This window comes from Juglans microcarpa x Juglans regia, chromosome 1D (genome assembly GCF_004785595.1).
Source record: "Juglans microcarpa x Juglans regia isolate MS1-56 chromosome 1D, Jm3101_v1.0, whole genome shotgun sequence".
Lineage (NCBI taxonomy): Eukaryota > Viridiplantae > Streptophyta > Magnoliopsida > Fagales > Juglandaceae > Juglans > Juglans microcarpa x Juglans regia.
In genome coordinates, this window is record NC_054594.1 from 38453502 (window position 1) to 38470694 (window position 17193).

The 17193-nt window shown below is 35.5% G+C and overlaps 2 protein-coding genes across 2 annotated transcripts; one reads left to right on the plus strand and one right to left on the minus strand.

The window, feature by feature from the left end:
• Positions 1–1479: 1479 nt before the first annotated feature.
• LOC121247309 (zinc finger BED domain-containing protein RICESLEEPER 3-like) lies at positions 1480–2034 on the plus strand. The gene has a single exon (XM_041145680.1). The coding sequence runs from the start codon at positions 1480–1482 to the stop codon at positions 2032–2034; it is 555 nt and encodes a 184-aa protein (XP_041001614.1).
• An 11189-nt stretch (positions 2035–13223) lies between these two features.
• Positions 13224–15673, minus strand: LOC121255500. Its single transcript, XM_041155863.1, has 3 exons — positions 14529–15673; positions 14172–14361; positions 13224–14081 (listed from the first exon to the last, which is right to left on the minus strand). The coding sequence occupies exons 1-3, from the start codon at positions 14970–14972 to the stop codon at positions 13501–13503; spliced, it is 1215 nt and encodes a 404-aa protein (XP_041011797.1). The 5' UTR covers positions 14973–15673; the 3' UTR covers positions 13224–13500.
• Between the last annotated feature and the right edge of the window lie 1520 nt (positions 15674–17193).

A 17193-nucleotide genomic window follows, 5' to 3' on the forward strand; every position in this document is an offset into this window, starting at 1 on the left:
ATACAAATATAGTTATACTAAATCACCATAACTAATACTAATAGTTTAATGTAGACCATAGACTATAGTTATAGTTATACTAATATAGTTATACTAAATCGCTATAACTAATACTAATATATAAGTATACTAATAGGCTAATATTAATACTATTAGACTATGGTATATTAAATGTATTACATATATATATATTATATAGTCTAATATATAAAATATAAAATATTTGACTATAGTATATTAAATGTATTACAAATATATATAGTTAATCATTATATTAAATCACTATAATCACTATAGTCTATAGTCTATTAAATGTATTACAAATATATACAAATTTTAATTATCAGTTAAAAAAAAACACATTGAAAAGATTCAAAGAATTAAACTTTAATTAAATAGTAAATGGCCAAAGGCCAAACGGTGCCGTTTTAATCTATTTGAAAACCCTAAAATCTAATTCATCTCTTTCATGAACTCAGCAGTCAGCAGTAGTCTTTCCGCCTTCGTCTCTCACTTCTCACTTCTCAGTCACAGTATTCTCACTTCTCACTCACTCTGCTCTCGCCTCTCGCATCTCGCTTTCTCCGTCTCTTGTGCCGTCGTGCCGCGTGCACACTGCGCTCGATGGCTCACTCTCTCACAGTCGCAGCTCTCTCTCACCGTCTCTCACTCTCTCGTCTCTCACTCTCAACTCTCCCGCCTCTCAGTCTTTCGTCTCTGAACTCTTTCGTCTCTCACTCTCAACTCTCCCGTGTCTCACTCTCTCATCTCTCAACTCTCTCGTCGCTCTCAATCTCTCTTCTCTCAACTCTCTCAGCCCCTGTCTCAGTCTCTCTGCCGATCTGCCCCCACGGTAAGTTTTTTTTTTTTTTTTGAAATTACATACTAGCCTACTATGATTTTTGTGATTGGATTTTGTGATATTAAGGTTTTTGTGATTAGGTTTTGTGATTTTGGGATTTTTGTGAATCTTGATTGCTGATTGGGTTGATTGGGTTTTGTGATATTAGGGTAGGGTTTTTGAATCCGAAATTTATTAGTGTTTGTTATTGCCGATTGGGTTGTTGTTGGTTGTGGCCTAGGCTTTGTTGTTGAATTGGTCTAATGCCCATTCTCCTGTAATAAAATGAACCATTCTACTCAAACCTTAATTAGGTTGATCGGTAAAAGGCAATCCATGTATGTGTGGTATTTAATGTTAACACCAGGTAACTTACCCAAATAAAATGAATGGCCTAGATCAGTGGATGGTTAACATGTATAGAAACCTAAGGAACCATGGGATTTTTCTATAATCTTGTATTTAAAATCTTGTATTTCTAGATTTTACAATCATTGCGAGTAAGCTTTTCTAAATATGATCAACAATTGATGTTTATTTTTGTTACTACAAAATCATATATGAATCCTTCAAATGAAACAGAAACACACAGTAATATTCAACCTACAATAGAAATGAGTCAAAGGACTGTGGAATCAATGGCGACTAATGATCCGCTTTCTCCCAAATCCAATGTAAGTAAGCCATCTATTGGTAGGAAAAGATCAGTAGTTTGGGATTATTTTACAAAGATTCGTACTGAGGATAAGTCGAAACCTAGGGCTTCATGTAACCTTTGTGGGATGACTTATGCTTGTGATCCTAATATAAATAGCACAAAATCAATGTTAGGACACTTGGAAAAAACATGTAAGAAGTCTCCACTTAGGAAAGTAGATAGAAACCAATCTATATTGGGTTTCCAGTCTGGATCAAGCAGTAGGGGGCTTGTACCTATTTCTTTTAGTGTTGAGGCGTGTAGAGAAGTTTTAGCAGAAATGTTGGTTATTGATGAGCTTCCTTTTAAACATGTGGAAGGGGAGGGATTTAAGAAATTCATGCTTGTTTTGCAACCTAAATGGAATGTAATTCCATTACGTGTAACGGTTGCAAAAGATATTTATAAACTTTATTTGATAGAGAAAGACAATCCGAAAAATGCTCTTAAAGGGCAGCGCATTTGTCTAACCACGTATACATGGGCATCTGTGTAAAATTTTAACTACATGTATCTCACTGCACATTTTATTGATGAAAATTGGAACATGCACAAAAAAATTATCAATTTTTGCAAGGTTGAAAACTATAAGGGTGAAACACTAGGTAAACAAATTGAAATGTGTTTACTAGAATGGGAAGACCCAAAATATTTACAATTACACGTGATAATGCAAGTTTAAATAATGAGACAGTTTCGTATTTCAAAAGAAAAACAAGGAATAGAAGGGATACTATTTTAGAACATGAGTTCTTGCATATGAGATGTTGTGCTCATATCTTGAACTTGATTGTTCGGGATGGGTTGAAAGAATATGATCAATCAATTGCAAGAATTAGAAGAGCTGTGAAGTATGTAAAATCATCTCCATAAAGGTGGAACACATTTAAGCAATATTGTGACAGTGAAGACATTACTTGTAAAAGTGGTGTATGCTTAGATGTAGCAACTCGTTTGAACTCCACTTATATGATGTTGGATAGGGCTGAAAAGTTTCAAAAAGCATTTCAACGGCTAGAGAATGAAGATCCGGTATATCTTAAGAGTGTTGGGGAAGATGATAGTGAGGATGATGATGGTGTTAGGTAGTTGGGTAAGGGAGGGGCATCCAAGTTAGGGCCTCCAACCATGGATGATTGGGATAAGAGTAGGTTGTTTGCAAAATTTTTGAAACTTTTTTATGATGCAACCTTACGTTTCTCGGGGACCAATTATGTCACTTGCAACAGTTTTTTGTTTGACCTAGTAACAATTCAAGCTGCAATTAATTTGGAGTGTGTGGAAGGGACTCATAATTTGAGGACAATGACATTTAGTATGAAATCTAAATGTGAGAAGTATTGGAGAAATATTGAAAAAATGAATCTTTTGTTATATGTTGGTTTGGTTTTTTTATCCTTGGTATAAAATGCGTGGTCTAACATATATTTTTGAAGGAATATATGAGGATAATAGTTCAAAAGTTCTTATGTTGGTGGATCGGGTTCAAGATGTCTTGACTCGTTTATATGACAGTTATTGTGAAAATGATGGAAGTAATGTTAGGGCACAAAATCAAACTATAAGCCAATCAAGCGAGAGAAGGGCTAGTAGTACAAGTTCAACTGCAAGGGTAGGTCAAGGTGATTTTAGATCATTAATTCATGCATAAATTAAGAAGCGTTTGGAGTCAAAAGAACTCTTAGGTGACTAAATCTGAATTGGAGAGATTTATTTGAAAAATGTGAAGAAAATGATGTGAGATTCGACTTATTGACTTGGTGGAAGGTCAACTCCATTAGATACCGCGTGCTTTCAAGAGTTGCACAGGATGTTCTTGCAGTTCCAATATCTACAGTGGCCTTTCAGTCAGCTTTTAGCATAGCAGGTCGAGTACTTGATCCTTTCCGCAACAGCCTATCTCCACTTATGGTAGAAGCTCTTATTTGTACACAAAATTGGCTTCGTTCTTCTGCCCCGATTAACATTCGTACTTTAATGGATGATGTTGAGGAGTTTGAGAAAATTGATACAGGTATGTAACATCATTCACATTTTCTTTAACTATATCTAAAGTGTAAATCGTATTAGTAATTTGTTTTAATTATTGCTTATTTTTTTTCCCTTTTGTGTAGAGCTCATGGAAGACTTAGGAAGTTCTTCAAGACCTACTTCTTTGGCTGGAGATAATTAAATTTAAGGTAGGTCAACTTGTATAACATATTCCTTTAATTTTTTTTATTATTTAATGTAATTACTAACTTTTTATTAGAATTAATTGTTTGATTTATTTTTATGCAATTGCAAGGATTATTGAAGGGACTATTGGAGTTGGTGGCTTGGTGCATAGTTATTGAAGTTTTTTGTTGGATGTTCTAACTTCTAAGTTATTGTAATTTAGACTTGTAATTTGTTAGATTTTTAGACTTGTAATTCAGACTTTTAAGTGTTTGGACTTGTAATTTAGACTTTTGGACTTGTAATTTGTTGGACTTTTGGACTTCTGATTTAGACTTTTGAACTTATTTTATTCCATATGCTCATAGGCTTGTTGATGTTCATTCTTGAATTTCTTGTGACTGCTCTAAAAAATATGTGTAAGTACTAAGTTATTTCCTTTAACATGCAAGGACTTGTTGTAGACTTGCAGTGTTTTATTTAATGTATGATGTGTAAATTCTGTAAGTTGTATCCATTGGACCATTAGTCATAGACTCATAGCGGATGAAGCAGTTTATTGCATATTTTTTTTCCAGTTTTTGTAGTAGTTATATATATAAGTTTGTTGTAAATTATTTTTAGTAAAGCAGTTTTTTGGAAAGCGGATTTTACTAAAACAGATTTTAGTTAATCAGATTTTTTGTAGTAAAGCAGATATTTTATTGAAGTAGTTTTTAGTAAAACAGATTTTTTTAGTAAAAGTTAAAACAGATTCTTTTAAATCAATTTTTTTTTTAAATATTTTTAATGACAAACTGTGAAACTTACATTTTAAAAAAATCGAAAAATCAGACTGGAAACCGGTAAAACTGGAAGTACCGATTTATGAGGGTAACCGGTGCGTAATCGATTTTAGAAAATACAAAATCGATACATACCGGTTCGGTCCTAGATTTTGTCTAAAATCAGATCGGACCAGTTACACCCCTAGTCACGTTCTCTCCTCCAAAACTGCCCATCAACTATGGACTTCTCTCTCATCCATGTACTCATCTAAATCCCATGCCAAAGATTTTCAAACTCATTTCCAACTCACAAATCTGTCCCGAGGTGACCAGTCCATATTCGACTACTTTGACAAAGTTTGTCGCCTTGTAGACTCTCTCACCGCTACTGGTAGTCCTTTATCAAATAAGGACCTTGTTACATATCTGTTAAATAGACTTGGTCCATCTTATGAGCTGTTTGTTACCTCTATCACCACCAGACCCACCCTGGTCTCCTCCCATGAACTCTATCAACTTCTTCTAATCCATGAATCTAGACTTACTCATACCAACTGATCCATTTCTTCTTCTTTGGAACCATCTGCAAACTACACCTCCTCTACAAGAGATCAGTGTGGTCGTGGACCCAATCGAGGAGGACGATAAGAGCACAATAGGGGACGTTACCCTTACAATGGTCGTGGTGGCAGACCTCCCTATCCCTTCAACTCATCTCACCAATACAATACTCAACGCCCAACCTAGATCATGAATGTTGTGGTCCATGTGCAAGACATGAGTCCTTATGGCATACCCATGGTTGGCCCACTGGAAAAGCTGTTCAAAAAGCTTTTTCTTCTCTTTTTTGTTCATTTCTATCTTAATTTTTGTCTAAACCTTTTAATGGCATAAAGATTTTAAAATAAGGAAAGCAATCAGAGTAGAGAATTATTTAAACTGCATAGGAATTAGGAGGAGTTCATGTATTAATTGAAATAGACCAGATCATCAAAAGCAAATGGCAAGTATACATTGTCAGTTGGGGAAACTTATGAAGGTGCCATCTATTACATACAGTTTTTTAAGGGGGCGATTCCCATTGATGCATAGTGAGCTTATGAAAAAGAGAGAAAAATGAAAAAAGAGGGAAACTTGTGATCATTCTCAAGCTACTGTGTCATTTAAGCGACTTAACTCTGTAAAAGGTCAATAGCCAGAGGTAGAGAGATAAACCTGCTCCCGTGTTAGTTGCAAAGCAAAGGATGCTTTATGCTTTAGAACGTTGGGAAAGGAGTAACATCCACATTATTAGACTCAGAATGTGTGAAGATGCCCGGGTTGATGATTGGTAATTAAGATTTCAGCTGAGGACTTACAATTATCTTTTTGGACAAACAGGATCAGAGATTTGAAAGGCTGCTCCTTTTAATGAGCAGTTTGGTTCATTTGGAAAAAGAGATTTTTAAAAGCTAGAGGGCAGGCAAGAAGATTGTGGCCCAAGGTTGGAAGAAAATGATGACAAAAGGAAGAGGAAAATTGTGGCCCAAGGCAGTTTGTTCTCTATCAACAAGGGAAAAAAATTGTGGCCCTTTTTCTTTTTGAACTTTATTCCCCTAACGTTCCCTCAAGGATTATGAAAAATTGACTCAAATGGTTGCTTCAAATAGAAGATATAGAGACTTGGCTGAAGGCCTGTGACCTGATTGGCATAACTCTCCGCCTTCAAAATTGAATCCTAGAATTTGAAACTCCCCTCCTCCAACTCAAAAATATATATATATATATATATATATATATATATATATATATATATTCAGATCCTGATGATGAGGAATGCCAAAGCTTGGTTTCGGTTTCTACCCAATTGCATGCAGTTGCAGATTATATCATATATGTATGTTGATTGTTGAACATCTGTCTATTCCAGAAATCGAACATGAGGTGTACAGTCTCTATCACTTTTGTCTTAAAAATTAGATAATGGTCCCACCAATTTGTTCATATTTATTTATGAAGATTAGTTAGAATTCCGTACCATCTTTAGTTTGATTAGTCGATACTCTTTTAATAGAATAGACACAAATGATTATTACATTAAGACATTTTTGCAGTTGAATTATTGTAGAATACCACATAACAAGTTATTAATATATAATGTATGTCTTTGCAAGAGGTTGCATATGATCCATAAAAGGCTCATTCAGCAACATGCCTATTGCTTGGCTTCAACTCCATCCATATCATATTCCCAAGGAACTCTATATATAAATATATATACACACACACTATTCATGAGCAATTCATTTAAAAGTATGATCAAGATCTTCTGCACAATCTGTCCTTAATTATGTAAACTACATATCATGAGTGAGAGAGCCAAGATATGGTTTTGCTCATATAATCTTATTAATAAGTTAGTTAATTAGAATATCTTATTTAAATAATTAAATCCGTTATTACTTATCAACTTAAACTTTTTGTGCAATTAGTGATTTAAACAAAAAGCGCCATTTGAATTTCCTCACCGGAAACAAGGATAAAAATTCAAATCTAATTACCAACCTCCTTGTTCTTTTTTATTTCTATACAATAACCTCTTATTTGTATTTGTTTATATTTTCTTCTTCTTTTTTCTTTTTTTTCCTGCAACTTTTTGCACATATTTGAAAGAGAGAGGGGACTGCTTGAAAATGCTATCCAAAGTGGAAATCAAAGCTCCCCGAATGTCTGACTTTTTACAGCTTTGGCATTTATTCCAGTTGTGAAGAGATGGATTCGTGGCGAATCGTTTGTTCTAGCTCCAACTGCATCATAAGAAGCAGCTTCAAAGCGACAAGGAAATGATGTTGTCACATCTCAAATTAATGCTTTGCTTCATCATTTCCAGTTGCTTAATTTCTTTGCCAATAATCTTCCTTTATTGCTTTCCAAAATCCCATTCATATCCACAAGTAATGAAAGCACTTGCAGGCATACGTCTCACATCTCTAACATCACCCAGTATTGTACATATAAATCAAATATTATGTTATGTTAGAGACTTAGAGATATATATCTACGTTTTATTGGACCCTTTGTCGTGTACGGTTTAAATCCCTGACCAGATTTCTGCAAATAACATTAAATTGATTGGAAAATAATTTACTCACAATATTTTATATAATATATTATATAATAATGTATTAAATAAAGAATATTTTTGTAAAATATCTTATAAAAATAATATAATTTTATAAAAATATTTCTCATTTAACATATTGTTATACAATATATTATATAAAATATTATAGGTATATCATTACTCAAAGAATTTATTGAGATTTTTGCCTTTATATATTTCTTACTTGGATTAGGTTTTGTGTATAGACAATTAGAAAAGGAAATCAAAGTTATGAACATTCCTCAATTGAACATTTCGCCTCTATTTAGGCTGAAAAGTATGCATGGATTGTATTTGTTTATGTTCTATGGATACATTAAATGTTGTTGCTTTAAATAAAAATCCTTTAATTTTTCTTTTTGTGATTATCGGGTGCAGCTTGGTGGGGTTGGCCCAACAATCCTCCACGTAATTTAATAAATAAAAAAAAAAAGGAAAATGTATATGATCTTGTACTTTCAAATTAGAGTATTTATATTGTATACTTCATAACTAATAAATTTAGCACATTGCATTATTTAAAGAGTTAAAAATTGATATTTTGCATCATCTTCCGTTAGTTAGTATTGTTAAAAAAAAAAATCCTTCACATCAATCACTATTCACTACCCCAAACCTCACGTCTTATGAACAAAAAAATTATAGGTGTGAGGTATGAGAGTGAATAGTAGCTGATGTATAACAGTTTTCTTGTAAAAATGGATGGAATATAGGTGAGGCACACACTCTTGACGATAGAATTCTCAAGGGGAGAAATGACATTTGCAGTTTTATAGTGTGCAAGTCTCGCACATTCATTTTGAAAAAAACGAGTAAATATAAGATCTACATAAAAAAATTATTTTTTTAATAGTGAATCTCACTTTTATACAAATAGAGTATATAGAATTTGTGTATCTTTGAATTGTATCTAACATTACTTGTAACACCCGGGCCCAACACAAAGCTCGCATTCAATTTTTATTTTTTTTATTCTTATTTTTAGTTCTTATACTATCAAGATATAGGCCCCCTTTTTTTTTTTTTTTTTTCTTATCTCGTGATAGATTCAAAGCCCTTAGGTTTTTACACAACCACAACACCAATTAAACCCCCATGTTATTTCGGTTTCAAATCTCCGCTCTCTCCTTCACTTCAGTTTCCCACAACTAATTCTCCGATGTCCTTGTCTTCCCCTTACACTGAACTCCTTTTTTTCCTATGTCTTTCCTTCTCTTGCACAACGGTTTCTTTTATTTTGTTGTTTTTTATAGGCACACTTGCCCTCTTTACTCCGTGTGCTTTTTTTTTGTTCTCCTAACCGTTTCTCTTCCCAATTATTTGTTCCTCCCCGTGTACAAGAAGTTCACTGCATCAAGCACGACAACTGCATGGTAACCGCTGCCCCTATGCACATAACCACCTTCCTCTTTTCTTTTCTTTTTTTTCCTTTCCCGTACGCTCCTTCGATGCCAAGCATTTCGATCAGCCTCCTCCGCAAACTAGACAACAGCTTTTCTCCTCTATTCAACCATCTCACTAGGCACTGCCTCGCGTCAAAAATACCATGAAAATAGCAACCAACCACCGGAAAACACCTCCCCCCGCGAGCCACCTTCATGTGCATGCAGCCTTGTAGTTTCCAAGGAGACCGCTGCTGCACCTTGACTTTCGGACCTAGAGAAAGTCACGGCTCAGCCACATTCAACGGTTGCACCGTAACACTCCTGCTTTGCTGCTGCCAAGCCGCGTGAAATCATAGCCCACTGCACAGCTCCTCCTTTTTGATGTCGTGCACCACCAAGCCCCATACTCCTCTGTTTTAACTAGCTAAAAACAGAGCAAGTTCTTGCTCAAGTCCTCCATTGAGCTCCCCTTCGTCGGCCTCTCACTCACCCCGTGCCCCTAGGTTTTTCAGCCACGTTACACAACGGAAGCCACCGCACATAGCTCCCGACCGGTCGCACGCCTCCTCGTTGTCCCACGGTGAGCTATCTCTCCCTTTCGCACATTGTACTCTCTCCGTCTCTCCCTCATTCTTTTACCGTGTTCTCTTGGCTTACTCTCTCTCCCTCTCTATCATTTTCGTGCTTTGCCAACTAGAACATCCACTGCCGCTCACCCACGTCGGAGGTCCACAGTCGAACCCATGACTCACGCCGCATGCACACTCTGCTCGGTCTCTCCTCCTTTTTCCATTGTCAGATTTTTAAGCCCTTAGATAGTAAATTACATATAGGCCCTAATAGATAACACACAGTTTCTTAATTATGATGATATTGTTCTGATTAAACTAAGAGAATTTAGATGTGTGACTATTGGAGAAATTTTACATTATAATCACATCATCATTTGGAGAGTTGATGGGAAAATTAGAATATTTGGAGTAATCAGATCTTAAGGTTTCGAAGATGTTAGGGCTTGAGGAATAAAGTAAGTTACTTAAACATTTTTTTATGTTTAATTACAAATGATGTGTTCATTTAGAAATTTACGGAAGTTATGCGATTATTTTTATAGATGACTATTTATATTTGTGTGGCATTATTGAGGAAAATTTCTGAAAAATTAAGAAGTCCAAGTAAGCGAGATTCATATACTAGTTTTGCACAAAATAAATGAAATAAGGTTGATTTTGAAAATAAGCATGTTTTTTTTTTTTAAAGAAATCTAAAAACGACCTCATATGTTTGTTCTGCATATGCATAAATTTTATATAAGAGAAAATATTTTTCTATCATGACTGGTATAAACATGAGCTAATTTTGTGCATTTTGTTTCTAAATTATACAAAAAGAGCGAATATGAAAATCTAAAAGATTTTACTGTGAATAAATGAAGATGTTTTTATTATATTATTTCGAACATGTGAAGTGATATGAAGTTGTTCAGTATTCGGTTTTGATATGATGTGGTATCTGAAAATTTTGGCATGAATTTCTGATTCTAAATTTGAAGATGATTTGGCTCTAATGTTGTTATGTTCTGTTTCTGTTAAGGCTCAGTTACGGGTATAATGGTGGTTTATAACCCTACCACGGGATGAAACATGGTATATAGCCCAACCACGGGTATAATAATGGTTTATAACCCTGGGTTAAACATGGTATTTTTCATGATGCAATGTTTCAATATGATATGAAGATGATGTCTTTGTTTATGATATGTCGAAAGATTTTTTAATAAGAAAGTTTTTTCTGAAAGTTTTCGCTTTGATATTTTGTAACACAAGTTTTGTTTATACATTTTGAAAGCAAATATGTTGTTTCTGTATTCTGAAAGTAAATATTTTGTTCTGCATACCAAACTTTATAAATGCTCATATTTACATGTTAGTATAAGTTATCTGCTTACTGAGTTGTTGATAACTCATCCTTATCTCCATAACATTTTTAGATATTTTGATGGTTCAGCTGAGGATCAAGATTATAAGGCATTGGGTGAGATGATTTAAATATAGTGGATTAAGCATAAAAAGTTTTTATGAGTATTGTCGGTTTTTATTAAAAAAAATTTATTGTATTATGATGACTTGGCATTTTGAAAAATTGATTATATTGAGTAAATTAATTTGAAACGAAATTTCTATATGATATTAGGAATTTATAGTCTATTATTATATTGTTGAAATATGAGTTTAAGTGATAGAAAGTAACTCTCCGACCCGTGTGGAACCGGGCATTACATTACTCTCTCAAGGAATGGTGCATGGTGTCAATTTTTTATAGTGTAATGGCGCAATATGTTATTATTTTGGCATATTATTGAGAATTTGAGATCATTGTGTGACATTTTATTTAATCCCAGCGACTTAACATAAGATTGAGTAACCGATTCAAACCGAATTTGCAATGTGTTAAATGGGAAGTAAAACAGATTTCATTATTCTCATTTTAATTGGATAATCATGATGAAGTATGGCAATCCATCCACTCCCCATGAAATTGTATGCATACATGATACATGCATTGAAAATTGTCAAAAGAAGAAGAAGATTCGATTAAACAAAGATTCCAACAATGTATCTGTACCCTCAGACATGTCAAATCATGATTGGATAAGAGGGGGAAGGTGTCTAGACTTTTTCATGAACTCTATCACACAGCTTTTGTCCCTGATTAATGCCAATGTTCCACTTCCTCGCCATTCCTGCTCATCCAAAAAGGAGTGCATATATCACATAAATAATATCCCGATCCACCCAAATGGGATCGAGTTCACTATTCTTAAAATGAAACTGTACGCATCTTAATCTTCCCTAGCTCTCCAATCAGAATATCTGATTCCGTATGGCCTAGGCAAGCTCAACAAGCAATCTCAGAGAGAGAGAGAGAGAGAGAGAGAGAGAGAGAGTAGGTGAGAGGTTGCTTTCATAGGTGAGAGAGAGTATTATTGTCAAACTTCGGGCAAATTGCTTTTATAGTTTTTGCTTTGCAACAGGAAAGGGACCCCCCAGTATGCGTCTTATCACCCCCCCCCAAAAAAAAAAGAAGAGAGATAAGGAAAAGGACCCCACAACCCTTGCAACCGACCCTACCCACTTCCTAAATTATACTCCATAATGTATTATCAAAGGATAAATACAAAGCACAATAGATTGCAAGTGTCCCCACACTACAATGATTGTGAGATGTAGTTTTACAAAAAGAAATAAAAAATAACGTTACAATGGTAAAGGTGTTTGTGAATTAAAAAAAAAAAAAAAATCCCAGCTGATTGGGCTTTTGCTTGAAATGCCTATATCCCAAATTATGCAATTTCTAAAAATGGGGCAATTTCGAGAGTTCATTTCAGAGATTATGCACCACCTTTCACCGTAAAAGAATAACAATACAATTAATTATATGAGTGCAAAAAATTTTATACGAGGTAGTATCAAATGTTGGACTCAGAGCACAAATAGATAACATATTTTCGCAGTTTATCAGATAAGGATTAGGCTTATAAGTGAACTGAGAGTGAGTCAAGAGATTCGAGATGGTCAAAATTCTGTTTTTCAGACTTGAATAATAAAAATTAACTGGTCAATAAAAATAAAAATCTCACACGTGCTAATAACAGCACCTCCTCTGCACATTCGGTCAAACTAAGGAGGATCCATTTCACGGTTCGCCGGTGGCCGTGGATCTCGAGTCATTTAACCGGTGGGTTTCACGATCACGAGTTGGGTCAAATACCAAAGAAACGCGTTCCCAATACCTTCTTCCGAAAGCTAAAAAGTGTACAGATCAAAGAGCAAATAAAAGACATTGAGTATCACACTGTTTTAGTGCGAGAGCTTTTGCCTCTGAATTAAAACGTTCGAGACACCACGAGCCCTTTCTCTGCTAAATAATGATAGGTAGTAATCCTATCGCTACCATTCTCTGCCTCTCTCTCTTTGCTACGAACCAAATTCAATAAAATAAAAAAAGAAACGAGTGCCCTCTAAAAAAATGTGAAATTGGTAAAAGGATTCCCCTTTGTTCCCTTCCAAGAAACCGTCATTACCGCACCCACCATGCCTTGAAGAGAACAACTAGAAAGCCACCACCCCACCAAAAATACTTGCGCATTTTGATATATTCCAACATGGTAAATAAAAATAAAATAAAGCAACTCTTGTATTGTAAACACAAAACTCATTTTACGAAACCGATAAGAAGCAAATAAAATATCTTAACGATCTCAGTGTGTTTCAATTTACAAGATTTTGGAAGTTATGTACTCTCCTTTTTTTTTTTTTTTTTCACCTTTTCTGGTCCTATTTTATTACAACGATCATAGATTTACTGCTTCTTAGATCATCAAAAAGAGTGGGAAAAAAAAAAAAAGTTGTACCATTGCCCTAATTACGACTATATGTTATTTATATATTGATGCCTTTTATACCCGTAAGTTTTGGGAAAAATATACGGTTGAAAATCCAAAAATATTTTTAGGGCTTCTCCTTCAGAAGAGAAGCCAATCCGGTGACCATCTTTGCTCCTCTCTCAACGCTCTTCGGTTTTACCGCCGGTGGCTGCCACGGGGGAACCACTTTCGCTTCCTCTTCCATACCGAGATTTCTCGACTGGCGCGAAAATACCGAATCACATGGGATAGCATCGGACGGCACCATTTCCTCTCCGAAGATCAGCTCCAACTCACCCCAATCGCTGTCCGTCGTGACCGAAGAATCTTCATTCTCGGTCCCCGAAACTGTGTCTCCAACGGTAGAGGATGATCGGGGTTGGGTGGTTCTGGTGTAAGTAGAGAGCCACTTGGCCCGCATGTACTCGGCCTTCCTCCACGGCGGAAAGTGCAACCCTTTCTTCTTCAGGCTTTGCCTTGCTGCCTCCGATACGATTGAGACAATCCGGTCCAGCCGATCCGGTTTACCCACGAAAATGTACGGCAGATATTGCAGGACCGCCTTGTAGGTTCCGGTCGATCGAGCTATCTCAAACTCCGATCGGAAATCGATGTCGAGCAACAATCTTTCCCCCTCCACTATTACATCTATGTATTCGTATTCCCCTGAACCAAAACCAACCAATTTTCTCAATTTTTGTATCTAATTAAAAAGAAATTGATTAAAAAAAACAGAGAGATAGAGAGAGAGAATACCGGCTGGGTAAGAGGGGGATTTGTCCCATTTGGATTTGCAGATTGAGGTATCGTAGCCGAGAAATGAGAGAGACTCCGTGACAATTGTTTTCAGATCGTCTTTAAGTTTGTGAGTTTTGTTGTTCTCGACGATCTTCGCTGCGTCTGCTAAGAGGTTTCTCTCGGCGACGCTGGAGCAAGGAATTAGATTCTGTTGCAAGAAACAGGATTCATCCTGATTAATTTTAGCTCATAAGATTTTTTTTTTTCTCAATTCTTAAAGGAAGCATTACCTATGCTCCGTTTGGTTATTGAAAATCTTTTAAAACGATCACAAGTTAGAAGTTGGCGGAAGCAGGAATTGAAGCGACATTTTACCTTGATTATATCAAAGGAATCGCCGCCGAACGATGATCCGGAGGTCATGGATTCGCCGCCAAAACCAGCGAACACCTCAAATTCGTCATCGGAGCTGTCATTGCTATTGCCGTTGAAGCAATTGCAGCGGTTCCGGCCGAACTTGGCCGCCGCGGAGGATTGTTTGTCGTTGCTCTCCTGCTCGATAAAGTTCTGCACCATCTTCGCCAAGCAAACCGAGCTGGGCTCGAACTCTGGCCCTCCATCTTTGTTGCTGTACTGAGCCTCGCCACCACTGGGCTTCTCCACCGAAGAAATCTTCAGAACGCTAGGGAACTGCCGATCAAAAAGCCTCCTGAGCCGTGATTTCAACACCGGTTTGGCATTATCGGTTCTGACAACCGGTTCCCTCACTGCTGCTTGAGAATCAACGTCAATGGGTTGGATCTTCATCGGAAAAGGCATGGTGAAGTTAATACAATCTTGTATGAAACCGCTCTGCTATTTCTGGTCCATTTTCAGAGCTGAATAATATCGGATTCGCTTGGAAATTCACAGCCTCAGAGTAACAATATTTTAAAAAAGCAAACTGCACCTTAATCCAAATGTGCCTCCCTCACTTCCAAATACACACACATATCCATGAACCAGAGAACAGAAAAAAAAAACAAAAAACAAAAAATATACTTCAATTCAATGCCACAACTCAGTGCACAGTTTCACACACAGTCTGCATCCACTTTCATCTTTTGAAAAGTCTCTCAACAGACAAAGCATCTCTGCCGGTCGTAAATTTTCGCCGATCACCGGGTCAATCCGGTCCGAAGCTAAACTAAACAAAGAACAAAAAAATAATCTACCAAAATTTTCAAACAAATTTTCAAACGAGCGAGAAATCGTTGTACCTTCTCCAGGAATTATAGTGGCAAAGAAAAATGGAATAACCTTTGGCACGATGATGAAGAATATTTTTTCCAGTCAGGGTCTTTCGTGGAACACGTGACGACGATGATCGGAAATATGGAGAGCAGGTGTTTGTAGGGACGAGAAGTTCGCCGGAATATTCATTTTCCCGGCGAGATGATCTTCAATGTCAAAGTTAGGAGAAACGGAGAGAATGGCTTTGGAGGTTTCTGGTTATCGGCGAAGACTCGTGGAGTGGGTGATGTGCTGGAATGGGTATTTATAGGGAGAACGAAAGAGGTCTGGGGATGCTGAGTCGGAGTCATTTGCCACGTGTAGTCCTACATGGCGGGGTTATCCTGAAAGCGGATGTTCGCTCACATGTTAGGGGTTACATGCAGTAGTAGTTTGTGGACAATTGGAGTGGGCGACACGTGTTGAAGGTGACGATCAAGGACGGTCTCGATTGGCTCTTTTCGGTCGAAATTACTAAACAGTCCTGCCACTTGTGTGGAATTTTCGGCCTCGTAATCCGGAGATATCGAAAACTCAACCGTCTTCGAGGCGATGGTGGCAAATGTGTAAATGTTTGAAAAGTAGAAAGAGAAAAGTAAGGTTGATGGTGGGGTTCAGTCTTTCAGAAACGGGGAGATCTTAAAGTGTGTATACTCGGACGATCTTCAGTGGTGTACTCCAGTCATTGCATGACACGTGTTGTATATATATATTAATATCTTCTATTATCTCCTTACGTTTTTTTTTTTTAATATTTTTGTTTCTATAAAACATTGTCTTTGCTAATTTTCTTTTTTATCATTTTTTGACCAAGCTACCTTCTTTTTTATTGGTGTTGAAAATTGAATACATTTCTGATAAATGGATGTAAATGATTATAATAATTTTTTTGGGTGAATGTATAATTTACTAATATTCTATATAATTATCGATCTAAATGTTTGATTATTTAATATTATTTATAGACAGTGTAAATCCTAACATTAGTCTATAATTCATTAACTAAAAAAAAAATTAAATTGTAGACTCATTTGTACATTTGAATGGTAATTAATGAGCATTAAGAAAGTTAGTTTAGGTATATAAAACGATTGCTTATATGCAATTATTGATACTAAATTAGTTTATATAAATTATATTTGCCAATAAAAAAAAGTATAAATTCTAGATTGTTGAATGTAATTTTATTTTTATTTTTTATTTTTTATTGGGTACTGTCCGAATAAATGTTGTCGTGCAGACCGACCAATTATTGGTCTTACGCGTGACGAAGGATGCATGTGAAACGACGAATACAAACAAATTTCTGCCACATCACAATGGCAAAAGATTCAAGAAGCAGAATTGTCTGTGAAATTTTTTTATAGCCTGCATTACGACACTGTCGTTTTAATAATTTATATAATAGCCAAGTGTTACTTTCTATTGCTACCTGATGTATAGGACAAAAAACAATCCTGCCCCATTTCCTTCCTTTCATTATAACACACTTGAAAGACTATTTTCTTTTCTGCCCATATATATAATATATGCTTTTTTTTTTTTTGTCAAACAAAGTTATTTTATCAGTAACTTATTTTTTAAATTAAATTTTAACATTTTTAATATCAATAACTAACGAAAGATTTTATTTATCATTTTTACATAACACACTATACATAATTTTTTTTTATTTTTTTCTCTTATTAAATATGTGATATATAGATGATGAGTAGAAAAATTCTTTTAGTTTAGCTAGAATAAGAAAAAAATAAAAATAAAAATAAGT

Bases quoted from the DNA above. Each gene is read 5' to 3' on its own strand.
- LOC121247309 (XM_041145680.1), top strand. From the start codon at position 1,480: ATGGCGACTAATGATCCGCTTTCTCCCAAATCCAATGTAAGTAAGCCA.
- LOC121255500 (XM_041155863.1), bottom strand. From the start codon at position 14,972: ATGCCTTTTCCGATGAAGATCCAACCCATTGACGTTGATTCTCAAGCA. The intron at 14,362-14,528 runs GTAAAATGTCGC...TTCTTGCAACAG, and splicing joins ATTCCTTTGATATAATCAAG to AATCTAATTCCTTGCTCCAG. The intron at 14,082-14,171 runs GTATTCTCTCTC...GTTTTGGTTCAG, and splicing joins ATCCCCCTCTTACCCAGCCG to GGGAATACGAATACATAGAT.